A 13,019-nucleotide genomic window follows, 5' to 3' on the forward strand; every position below is an offset into this window, starting at 1 on the left:
AGAGGTGGGGAGGATAATTAGCCACCCTATAAAGAGCGCTCTCCAAGACAAGAGAAGGAGAGGAAATAGAGGACCTGAAGCCAGTTGGAGGAGAAGACCTGGAATGAATGGAGCCTGAAGGTGAAGGGGGAGACTGGCTGGAGGAGAGCCCCTGGAAGCTGAAAGCGAAGGTTCCTTCTAAGAGCCCAGAAGATGCTCAACTGGTATGCCTTTTGGCGAGAAATGAACTGTGTATTATGTGAAGTTGACTAACAGCAGTGGGGTGGAGGACAGGACTGTAAAGTTGAAGTGAGTGAGGAAAGTCCTGTCCAGGGGAGGAGGCCGTTTACACTGGGACCCATGTCTCTTCAGTAAGTGGGCTCAATGGAGAAGAAACCAATGGACTAATAAACTGGAAAGAAGTGTTCCCCACAAGACTGGAGCCAGGTGCTAATAAAGTGTATTTGCATCTACTGTGGCTAATTTGCATATTTGTGAAAGCAGAGGAACCAGGGCTAAATTCCCCAAAGAAGGTGTCAAGGGGCACTGCCGGAGTACCAGAAGGGTGACTGGTTACCAGAGGGTATAGCAGGGAAGGATTCACAGAAGCACTGATAACTGGGGGGGGGGGGGGGGGGGGGGGGACAGTCACCCTGAGTGAAGGAGGAGCCCCAGTCCTTGAGGCTAGGTGTACAAGTAGCCAAAAAGAAAATCTGTTAGACTCCTTCTCTGAAAACCAAGTGCTGGTAATCCTTGGCAAAGAGCATGTGGGTCTGGACAGAAGCTACTAGAGGGTCTCAGCACATGTGAGAGACCCCTGGGGGTTTACAACATCAAGAACATCCCATTCATTCCTAAACCTCCTTGTTCTACTTGTAATATCCTCGAGTATAAATCTACTTATGTTACTTCCTTTTCCCTTATCAGCACCAAATTATGGAATGCTTTAGTAAAAGCTGTCAAAACTATCCAAAATCATCTTAACTTTAAGGAAATTACTCAAGACCAGCTTATTCAAGAAAGCCTACTCCCAGGATCCAACATAAATCCTAAAGTCCTCCAAAGCAATGCATTAATAGACTATTTTGGACTCTTTCCCCTTTTCCTGTTCTCTCCTTTCAACTTGTTCTTCTACTCTCTCTGTTTACCACAATATATTGTAATTGATTAACAACCGGGTTGGCGATTGCCTTCTCGGTTTAATGTAAGCCACACTGAGCCTGCAAACATGTGGAAAAATGTGAGGTATAAATGTGACAAAATAAATAAATACGTTCCTGAAGGAATCCCATATCGTTGATCTAGAAGAAAAGAGGGATGAAGAGGGCCTCACCATTTCTCAGGGAAAGGAGATGCCCTGAAGAAGGCCAACGTCATTGTTCAAGCAGAGGAAAGAGGATGCCTTGGCAGGTGGAATAGGCTGATGACATTGCTTGAGAGGGGAAGGGTTGGGATGGAATGTCTTCTAAAGGGATTGTGAAGAGGCATGGGGTGTGTGGCATCATTCTTTAAGGAGGGTATGGGCGAGGAAATTCTTCATGCTAACTGCCCCTTTCACTTTGGAGCGGTTAACACAGAGGATTTCAGGAGGCAGCTAGCATTTTTAGTTTTTTAAACTGTGCATGTTAGGTGCCAGCATTTACATATACTAAAGTGACAAAAATTTAATATGCACCCAGTAAAACTAACTGAATACCAAACAAATATAAAAAAAGATAAGTGGAATTTTGCTGTTTACATATGATTTTGACTGACTTGAATGCTAAATCATTACTAATGTGAGTTTTCTTGTATGGTCCACTTATATGACTGCCAACAGCATTTCTCTTATTGTTGCCCCTTGGCCACATGGAATGACCCAGAGAGTGTGTTAACCCCTTTGTTTTGAGGTTTAGTGGTAGTGCCCACCAAGATATAAGCCAGAGAGAGAGAGAGCGAAGTAGTGTGTGTGAGCTGCTGCATTGATGAGAGAGGCTTCCAGAGGCAGAGCTAGAAAGAGTAAGACCAGCTCCTGATGAAGGTGAAGGTGGTTAGCTTGGCAGAGTTTAAAAGGGGGTTGGACGGTTTCCTAAAGGATAAGTCCATAGACCGCTACTAAATGGACTTGGGGAAAATCCAGAATTTAGGGAATAACTTGTATAAAATGTTTGTACGTTTGGGTAGCTTGCCAGGTGCCGTTGACCTGGATTGGCTGCTGTCGGGGACAGGATGCTGGGTTCGATGGACCTTTGGTCTTTTCCCAGTATGGCATTACTTATGTACTTATGTGTAAGTTTCTTGGAGAAAAGGAACCACAGCTGTCATACACTTCCAGTCAGTGAGGAAAACTGAAATAGTGATTAAAAGGGGATCTCTGTTACTCTCACATATTAAGGAGAATGTGAAACCTTACTACACATTGCCACTAGAACAGTCAGATTCACTGGGTAGCACCTTCTAAGAAAAGAAAGTCTTCAATAGAGAATGACTCAGGAGATCCATCCTTTGGGGAGAAACCACAGATTTTAAAGTAGCACGCCTGAAGTCTGAGTAAGATGGACTACAGATCTGTCTATTGGATTGAGGTCCGACCCGGGATCATAAAGCTCTAATTTAAGCCCATCACAGAAGAAAAGATTTCCGAGAAGACAGGCAAGTAAAATCTGTGATCCACGAAATGGAACGCTGAAGTGGATCTCGCAGTGCACAGCACAGATAATTAACACCTGCATCCACTCAAACTGTACCTCTTAAGCAGCTTGTAAACATTTTTTCTGTGTAAACAACAGTCAGACCAAATGGAACCACAGCTTGAGAAATGTCCACAATTGCTTCTTGCACTGGCTCCAGAATCCCGGTATAGCCACAGAGAGGATTTGATCACTCTTGCATTGCATTCCTTACAACTTCTGATCAACCACACTGTAAATAGCTCTAAGACTGTCAAGTATTGACTACCTGAGCGAATGGTTATGTTATGGGGAAAGGGGATGGGATTTTATATGCTGCCTTTCTGTGGTTGCAATCAACGTGATTTACATATAACTAGTAAAGAAGGCCCGTTTCTCAGAGCAATGAAACGGGCGCTAGCTTGTTTTTTTTGGGGGGGGGGGGGGGTGACTCACATACGCAGAGCAGGAGCATGGCCATCAAAATGGATTCCTTCTGTCAGCGCTGTTCGTGTTGTCGGTGCTGCAGTGTAAGTGAGCGGTTATGTCTTCATTGGTGCTGGCGCTCCGTTTCGTCCAGTGTCAGTGCTCCGCCCTTGTCGTCATCACGTAGTGACGCGAGGGCGGGGCACACACTGATGGGGAAAGCGGCTATCTCGACGCCTCAACTTCCGGTGGTGGCTTCATTTAGAACGTTGGGGTTGTGAATTATATAGATAGATATGAAGGTACTCATTTTGTACCTGGGGCTAGGAGGGTTTAGTGACTTGCCCAGAGTCACAAGGAGCTGCAGTGGGAATTGAACCCGGTACGTTGCTGCACTAACCATTAGGTTACTCCTCCACTTATAGTCCAATGAGTTTCAACAGAGAAGGTGATTTCTAAATGCCTCCTTGTTCTCAATATTCCATTGGTCAGTGCAATAAAAATGCTAACTGGCATAATATATGAATAAACTACAGCACAAGGTTTGCCCAGTGGGAGGTGTAATACCATGCACAAGAGGCTGGAGATGCTCCAAAGTCAGTATCCACATCCTCTAGGCGAAGGAAGTCATGGTCATTGCTCTTGGGTGACACCTAGAGGCTAGATTCAAGACCAACGATTGCAGAGCTCCAGAAGGATCTTAGGTACATGGCTCCTGATCTAGAACTGTGACTTTGATGACCAGAGTATGCACATTAGGAAGTCAGGATATAAAACAGGGAGAAAAGGCTGGATTTTCAACCACAACAATTGCCAGAAACATTTAAGTGCCAATATTGGGTCTGACCAATGGTCCATCTAGCCCAGTATCCTGCTTCCAACAGTGGCCAATTCAGACCACAAGTACCTGGCAGAAACCCAATTAGCAGCAACATTCCATGAAGCAGTGGGTTCCCCAATGTCCATCTCAATAACAGACTATGGACTTTTCCTCCAGGAACCTGTCCAAACCTTTTTTTAAACCCAGATACACTAACCGCTGTTACCATATCTTCCAGCAACAAGTTCCTGAGCTTAGCTATTCTTTGAGTGAAAAAATGTTGTTTTAAAAGTACGTCCATATAATTTCATTGAGTGTCCCCTGGTCTTTGTGCTTTTTGAAAGAGTGAAAAATCGATTCACTTCTACCTGTTCTATACCACTCAGGGTTTCATAGCCCTCAATCATATGCTGCTACTACTACTACTACTCATCATTTCTATAGCGCTACTAGACGTACGCAGCGCTGTACACCTGAACATGAAGAGACAGTCCCTGCTCGACAGAGCTTAAAATCTAATCAGGACAAACAGAACAAATAAGGGATAAGTACAAAGAGTAGCAAGATTCCATGCAGAATCCTAAAGAGTAGCAAGATTCCGGAATCCCATAGTAGCAAGATTCTGTGCAGAATCCCAAACAGTAATAAGATTCCGGAATCCCAAGACTACTACTACTACTTATTATTTCTATAGCGCTACTAGACGTACGCAGCGCTGTACACTTGAACATGAAGAGACAGTCCCTCCTCGACAGAGCTTACAATCTAATTAGGACAGACAAACAGGACAAACAAGAGATAAGGGAATATTAAAGTGAGGATGATGAAATAAGGGTTCTGAACAAGTGAATAAGGGTTAGGAGTTAAAAGCAGCATCAAAAAGGTGGGCTTTTAGCTTAGATTTGAAGACGGCCAGAGATGGAGCTTGACGTACCGGCTTGACGTATATGCTCCCTCAGTGGTGGTGCTTAACTTATTCCATACATTCAACACTGCTATCCAGACAGCTAGTGGTGATGACTATGCTGAGTGTTAACAGTGTCAGCGTTGTCTGGATACAGTTAGATCAGCTATTGAACGGGTTTAAAATCTATCTGGATAGCGGCTGAACAGCGCTGCTATGTGGATAAGTCCCAGTGCAACCCGCCTGACCCATCACATTTTATGATAATATCCACCTGTTTAACAATTTAGGGGTCCTTTCACTAAGCTGCGTTAGGGCCTACGCGCCCAACGCGTGCCAATTCCGAGTTACCACCCGGCTACCCCGTGTGCCGGGTGGTAATTTCATTTTTGGCGCAGGTCCACCATGTGCACCAGAAAATAATTTTTATTTTCTGGCGCACAGAGCTACCAGGTGGTAGAAGGCATTAGACGTGCGTTGACCCTTATCGCATGGTTAACGCGTGAGACCTTACCGCTAAGTCAATGGCTGGCGGTAAGGTCTCAGACCCAAAAAGGACGCGCGTCAATTTTCATTTTGCCGCACGTCCATTTTCAGTCAAAATTTTTAAAAGGCATTTTTACAAGTGTGCTGAAAAACGGATCTGCGTTCATCCAAAACACTCTCCTACGCTACCTCAGCCCGTTTTTCAGCGCACCTTAGTAAAAGGGCCCCTTAACTAGCCAAATCATATCCAGGTAAAAGTTTTAAAAATATCCAAATAGGGCCAACACATAACCCCCGCTGAAGACAGGAAAGGAAGTCTCATGGTGCCAGAATCTCAGCCCTGGTTCCAATAGAGCATGAGGCCCAAACAACCAGGTCCAAAAAAAAAAAGGAAGAAAATAAATTGCCATTACTGGTAAAAGACTTACTACAATGTTTGTCCACATTGTGCTTCATTTTTCAATAAATGGAGCCAGCGGCGTACCAAGGGCAGGGCGGTGGGGGCAGTCCGCCCCGGGTACACGCTGCTGGAGAAGTGCAGAGAGCAGCCACGCACCTATCGGCTCCGCTGGTTCCCTGCTCCCTCTGCCCCGGAACAGGTTACTTCCTGTTCTGGGGCAGAGGAAGCAGGGAGCCAGCGGAGCCGAGAGCCGCACCGCTGCTCCCAGCAGCTAAGAATGCACCTGGGGCGGGGGGTTGATGCGCCCTGGGGGGGGGGGAGGGTGCACATCGGCGATCCGCCCTGGGTGGCAGCCGACCTAGGATCGTCACTGAATGGAGCATGCTAACTTTAAATTCCAATGGATCTGATTCCCAGCAGAATAAAAGAAGAAGCGACATATCAAAACCAGCCCCCAGTCCTGCTAGAGCAAAGGAGCAAAGCATCGGTGGGCAGCTAAAGCAAAGAGATTCACTACTTACCCCAGGCATACAGGCCATCATCTGTTTGTGGATGATTGTTGACTCAGCTAGCTTTGTTCCAACGTCCGCACAAATAAACTAATAGGAAATCAAAAGAAATGGTATTTTCCATAAGCCGTCAGACACTAATAGGTAATAGATTGCTTTATTAGTGCAGATCGAATCTTTTCTTCATTACATTCAGCACAATCTGTTTCTTGACACCAAAGACAAAGCATGAGCCAGGCTAATTTCCAGGGCTTATTCAAGTGAAAAATTGATTTGCACAAATTGATACGTAGATTGCTGTTTCTGCAGAAAGAGCTGAATTAAGTCTTACAAACTGCAGGATCAGATGATTTTTCTTTTTAAATCCAGCCCTAATGTACTTTATGCTGTAGCTTGGATGAAGGCACTGATTTTTGGCACAGGTTATACCTTTGGGGTAAATTCAAGAAAGGACATCTACAGTTAGGTAAGCATGAATTGTATAATGTCAGTTATGGATGTAATTTTAAGCAGGAGCATTTACACTAGCTCAATGGGTGGTATAAATGCATGTGCCTGATATCGGTTACACACGTAAGTATTTATTTATGTGTTACATTTATATCCCACATTTTCCCCTGCTATAGTAACACAAAGTGATTCCCCAGCACTGAAGGGGTTTGTAGCACCATGCTCCCTAGAGAGATCCCTTCTCTGCCCTAAAGGGGTCTTAGACCTGAGGCTGCTCCTCCCCAACACCCAGCACCCATTCAAGTGCCAGCACCCCTGTTTACTACATCAAGCAGCAAATAATTAATACCTAAGGACAGGAGCTTAGCTAGGTGGGGCCACGGGGGCATGGGCCCCCACAGATTTAGTCCTGGCCCCCTCCACTTTTGACCCCCCCCCCCCCCACCGACCCTTCCCCGACACTTTCGTGAATGTGCAGGACATCAGGACTCACAGCGCAGATCAACAAAGTGAGTGAATGCACCGGAGACCGGCGCTGAAGAAGACTAAGGCTGGCGGGGGTAGGGGACCCCCGCCAGCAAAGGTACCTTGCGGCGGCAGCGGCAGTGGGGGGGGGGGGGGTTGAAAGTAGTGGGGGCGGGGCGGGGGGTTGGAGGCTGGGGGAGGCAGACTATAATGTGCCCCCCCCCCCGCCTTGGGCTCTGGACTCCCCTCCCACCGAGGTCTGGCTATGCCCCTGCCTGAGGAAGGGTGATTGCAAGATGTGCCCCCTCTTCAAAATGGTGCTGGCTGACCTGAGGAACCCTTTGCCCCAGACTCTTTAGATTAGCAGATATTCTCTTAGGGGTCCTTTTACAAAGGTGCGCTGAAAAATGGCTTACGGTAGTGTAGGCACAAGTTTTGGGTGTGCGTCGATCCATTTTTTTAGCACACCTGCAAAAAAGGCCTTTTTTAAAATTTTTGCCGAAAATGGACGTGCGGCAACATGAACATTGCTGCACATCCATTTTGGGTCTGAGACCTTAACGCCAGCCATTGACCTAGCGGCAAAGACTCACGTAGTAACCGGGCAGTAATGACCTATGTGTGCCAAATGCCACTTGGCGCGTGTCTGTTATGCGCGCCCGAAAATACATTTTTCAAACAAGTGCCAAAAATGAAATTACCGCAAGAGCCACTCGGTAGTCGGGCGGTAACTCCATTTTGGTATGCATTGGGTGCGCGTAGACGCTTACGCGGCTTAGTAAAAGGGCCCCTTAGATTCTGGCTAACATTTAGGTTCTCAATTTTGAAGTAGTGTCTCAGTTCAAAAAGCTGTCAAGACCAAATGACCCTTCTCTCTTTTTGTAATGACATTCAAATTGAAAACAACTGTATAACTGAACCCAGAAGACAATATAAACAAGGTAAGGGCGGCTGGTGATCTATTATTGATGAATCCAATGGCACATTACAGATTGGCAGGAAGTGTCATGAATCCGAAGCCACACGTTTCTGAGTCTGTAAATAATCTCTCATAGAATATCAATGTGTCCACAGCAAAGACATTCCAATTTCAGACCTTTATATTATACCGATATCAAAATGACATTAATACACTGCGGGACATGAGTGCTGTCTCTTCCCCACGGAATACTCAGTCTGTTTCAAACCTTACACTTTTCTTAGTGTTACATTAGCCCTCTAGATACATAAATCTCTGATAAGCCAGCACTATTAATTCAGAAAAGCCTGATCATCTGGGTGGGGGTGGGGTGAGTCTATAAAGGGGTGTTTTTGTTTGTAAAAGTCCTCTTATAAAATTACCCCACATGCACAAGTAGGTGCATACTTGTATGTGGGTTCTAATGGCATTGGTGCCCCCCCCCCAAAAAAAAACCCACCTGTATTATCATTTATTAATTTGATATACCATCTCTTCTGAACACACATCAAGGTAGTTTACATACAATTTTACAGGTACTTGCACTGTCTCTAAGTAGTAACGGGCAATGGAGGGTAGGTGACTTGCCTAGGGTCACATAGAGCTACAGAGGGAATTGGACCCAGTTCCCAGGATCTCAACCTACTGCTGATGTTAGGCAGCTGTGGGAATCAAACCTGGTTCCCCAGGTCTGTAACCCACTGCACTAACCAATAGGCCATTTCTCCAAAGAATTCCATGGCCTGAACCTTCCCCAGTGTGAGGAAATTGGAGGCATGCTTTCCAGCCACCGATACCGGCACTTCTTATGCATGCTTGTTTCACATGTATGAACCGAGCATGCACAAGGAGTGCCGGCATTGGCAGCTGCAAAGCACAATGCTGACTTCTTCACACCGGAGGACATTCAGGCCGTGGAGCTTTTCAGCACTGTTTCTTCTAAGCTGAGCGGGAGTCCTTCAACTGCATTGCTGCTGGTGCGGGTGGGGCGGGGGGGATGTTTCAATATTGTGTGTTCAATGGCTAGAGGCAGGCAGGTTCCCTGGCGAACTGCAGAGCTTGACTGTCCCTCACTATTGAAAATTTGATAGTGGAACAGCACCTCCCACTGGCAGGACTGTAGGTGAAGAACTCCCACACAACTTAGAGGGAATGATGCTCTTCAGTCAGCGGGGCTTGGGCATCCCCGCCAGCAAAGGAGGAGGGGGGAGAGTACAGAGAGGAAAGGACGACACCCCAGTCCACCCCGGGCTCCTCCCAAAAATAGTCTATTGGCTTCGCCCCTCATGTATTCAGGGAAGGAGTTTGGGAGAGAACAGACAGAGTCACAAAGTAAGCACATAAGCTGCTATTCTGCAAAATTGGCACCTCCTTTTTGGCACCCCAATGCAGCATGAGGAGCGCCCGTATAACAGCATCAGGACACCCTGATGCCATGACAGATTATTAGCACACATCTGCATTAGTGTGCCAAAAAAAGGCACACTTACTTATGCCAAGTCAGTGGAAGGCATAGGATGGTGCGCCAACATCTGTCAATCGATCTGCACATCTGCTAGTGTTCTACAAAATGCGCGTGTTGATGGGTGACATGCTCATATCCCTCCTATGCTCCTCCCCTTTTCAATTGGGTACTGTGCCATTTAAATGCAGGCTTACAGAATAGCGCTTTGGGCAAGTATGCACGTAAGTGGCACCTATTCTGCATTTATACTCATCAGATGCGCCTAAATGCAGGTGAACCTTAATTGTCCTCTACGGTTATACAGTCTACTATAATAAAACTCACCCTCAACGTTCTGAAGACAATGTTCTGAAGTCACTCAGACTCCCAGAACGGTTCGTAAATTCATGGTGGTGAAGCCACCCCACTGACCATGACTTTGTGCCCCGCCCTCGCGTCAAACGTCATGACGTCGAGGGCGGAAAACATACAGAAAACTAAACGAAGGGATCACACCCAGGCAGGGTGCCTAGGAAATGCAGGCTACCAACCTCCCGACCCACCCCTGGCGTCAGGTCCTGACAGAAAATAACTTCTTTACAGTTACCTTGGAAAAGAACATAGGCTGACAGATGAGGCACCAGGAAACAGTGCAATCCGTGGCCAGGTGAATTATTGAAGGGAAAAAACATTTCACTAGTGAATGACAAAAGCAGCAAGTTCAAGTCAAAAGTTTTCCCTAAAGAACGAGTTTTTCAAGAATCAGAAGTTTTCAGTTTGGTGGAGGTTTATCACTAGGACCTGAACAAAAACAAACCTCTTAACACAACGGAAATGAGAAATGTCTACTGTACCTGGACGAGGAGCAGTAGGTTGGTGTCTGGTAAAGGCGTTTTCAGTTTCAAAGCCTGCAGTAGGTCGAGAATGACACTACGAGTCAAGTAGAATTTATCTCTTTCCTTGAACAAATTAGAAATGATAGGTAATAGTAGTAGTAGTAGCCCGGTGGTGTACAATATTCAAAATCAACCACATTTAAAATAAAACGTAATTAATACAATCAAAAATCTATACAAATAAATCCAACCTTCACACAAGCAGGTATGTATTTCTCAATCCGGAAATGGCAATCGCCATTACGGCATTATGTAAGCCACATTGAGCCTCAAATAGGTGGGAAAATGTGGGATACAAATGCAACAAATAAATAAATAAATGTGATTTAACCGGCAAGAAACGGCTTCTGGCCGGTTAAATCGCCTGTTCGGGGCTAATCGCTAACTTTCAGCACCACTTAACCGCAATTTGGTCCAATCCACTGTACTTACAAACGTTGACTACTGCAATAGTATTTTTATTGGATGCAAGGCCCAAGTCCTGAACAAAACTCCAAACTGCCCAAAACATGGCAGCCAGACTTATATTTGGTAAGTCGCGGTTTGAGAGCGCAACACCTCTCCATTTAAAACTTCATTGGCTCCCTATTATGGAACGAATAAATTTCAAAGTCCGCACGATGATTCATAAGATTATCTATGAAGAATCCCCAGCCTACATGTACAATCTGATTGACCTTCCTACCAGGAATCGCTCTAGATCTTCTCGAACTTATCTAAACTTACATCTTCCCAACTGTAAAGGAATCAAGTACAAAACATATTATGCATCTAATTTCTCCGTTATAGGCAGCAAGCTCTGGAACGCCTTACCAAGATCGATTCGAACAGTCAATAACCATTTACCCTTCTGGAAGCTGCTGAAAACTCACCTTTTCAAGCAAGCCTACACATATGACTTGACTTAAATTAGAAATCCATCTGCGATACCTGGATCTGACTACTTGACAGAACTTAAAATATGCTTTTATCCTTTTTAAATTCATTCCTCTTCGAACCATTATTATACATTCTTCCTTATTCACAACACATTACCCCAACTTACACCCTCTTTCCACTCCCTACCTCTACCACCTTTCTCCCTTATCCATTTTAATGTCTACCTCTTTATTAACTATATTTAGATGTTTTATCCATTTTGTGTTATCTTGTAAATTTGTTATATTATGTAAGCCGCATTGAGCCTGCTACAAGTGGGAAAGCGCGGGTTATAAATGTTACAGTACAATACAATACTTTTACTAAGCTGTGGGAAAAAGAGCCCTACATTAGCAGCAGGGGCCATTTTTCCCGCATGCCAGGGCCCTTTTTACTGCAGCGGGTAAAAAGCCCCCAGACAAACATGGCCATGAGGTAAGAGAACTCTTACCGTGTGGCCATGCAGTGGGGATCCCTTACCGCCACCCACTGAGGTACATAAGTAATGCCATACTGGGAAAAGACCAAGGGTCCATCGAGCCCAGCATCCTGTCCACGACAGCGGCCAATCCAGGCCAAGGGCACCTGGCAAGCTTCCCAAACGTACAAACATTCTATACATGCTATTCCTGGAATTGTGGATTTTTCCCAAGTCCATTTAGTAGTGGTTTATGGACTTGTCCTTTAGGAAACCGTCTAAGCTAACCGCCTTCACCACGTTCTCCGGCAACGAATTCCAGAGTTTAATTATGCGTTGAGTGAAGAAAATATTTCTCCGGTTTGTTTTAAATTTACTACACTGTAGTTTTATCGCATGCCCCCTAGTCCTGGTATTTTTGGAAAACGTGAACAGACGCTTCACATCCACCTGTTCCACTCCATTCAATATTTTATATTGAGTGGAGTGGAACAGGTAGTGATAAGGGCTCCCGCGGTAACTCGGCGGTAATCGGGCAGTGTACGGCGATGTTTGATTACCGCCGGGTTACCGCCACACAAGCCATATCTGGGGTTTTTTTCTTTTTCCCCCAGAAATGGCACGCACCTGTGGAAAAACTACAGCTGGCGGCCGCGTTGGGCTGGCGGCAGCCCCGATTTAGCATTCGGTAAGCCCACGTTGGGCTTGCAAACACTTTGTAAAAGACGCCCTTAATCACTTTCCATTTGAAGGAACTTTTGATTTTATTTTCCAGTGATTTTTAATAAAAACCCATTCATTCATTATCACCTTGGTGAAGGCTCGGTAACACAGGCCACACAGTTCCACTAGGTAGGCAAGGGTGAAGACGGCATTCTGAATTACAAAGCTCAGCAGCTTGGAAAATGGCTCCAGCAGACTCTGCGATGAAATACGATTTTAAGAAAATCAATAACTTGAATCCTTCAAAAAAAAAAATGCTATTAAAGTTCTGGAATGTTATGGTCTAATGAGATCATTACTTTTAACTCTGAAGATATATAGCATTGAGTGATCCCAGGCCACACAAATTATTGTTCTGACATTTGTAAGACAAAACAGAATTTAAAGCACCGGCAAACAGTTCCCTGCACCAGAAAACACTACACTGCAAGCCCAGGTCTCTTTTACTGAAACACAATTGGTTTTCTACAAAATAGGGAGATATTGAATTGTCAAGAGCTTATTCAGGTGTTGTCACTATGCTCTACTTTGTTATGCATTACGACTACGCACTCATCTCACCAAATAACGAGGGC

The 13,019-nt window shown here is 45.2% G+C and overlaps 1 protein-coding gene across 1 annotated transcript in view; it reads right to left on the minus strand.

Annotated features, from left to right (window-relative positions):
• LOC115477106 (protein unc-79 homolog) overlaps positions 1 to 13,019 on the minus strand; it is a 186,710-nt gene that overhangs the window by 60,999 nt on the left and 112,692 nt on the right. The window contains 3 exon segments of the mRNA XM_030213720.1: positions 6,185 to 6,262; positions 10,344 to 10,448; positions 12,532 to 12,642. Of these exon segments, the coding sequence (XP_030069580.1) occupies positions 6,185 to 6,262; positions 10,344 to 10,448; positions 12,532 to 12,642 (294 nt within the window).

This window comes from Microcaecilia unicolor, chromosome 9 (genome assembly GCF_901765095.1).
Source record: "Microcaecilia unicolor chromosome 9, aMicUni1.1, whole genome shotgun sequence".
NCBI lineage: Eukaryota > Metazoa > Chordata > Amphibia > Gymnophiona > Siphonopidae > Microcaecilia > Microcaecilia unicolor.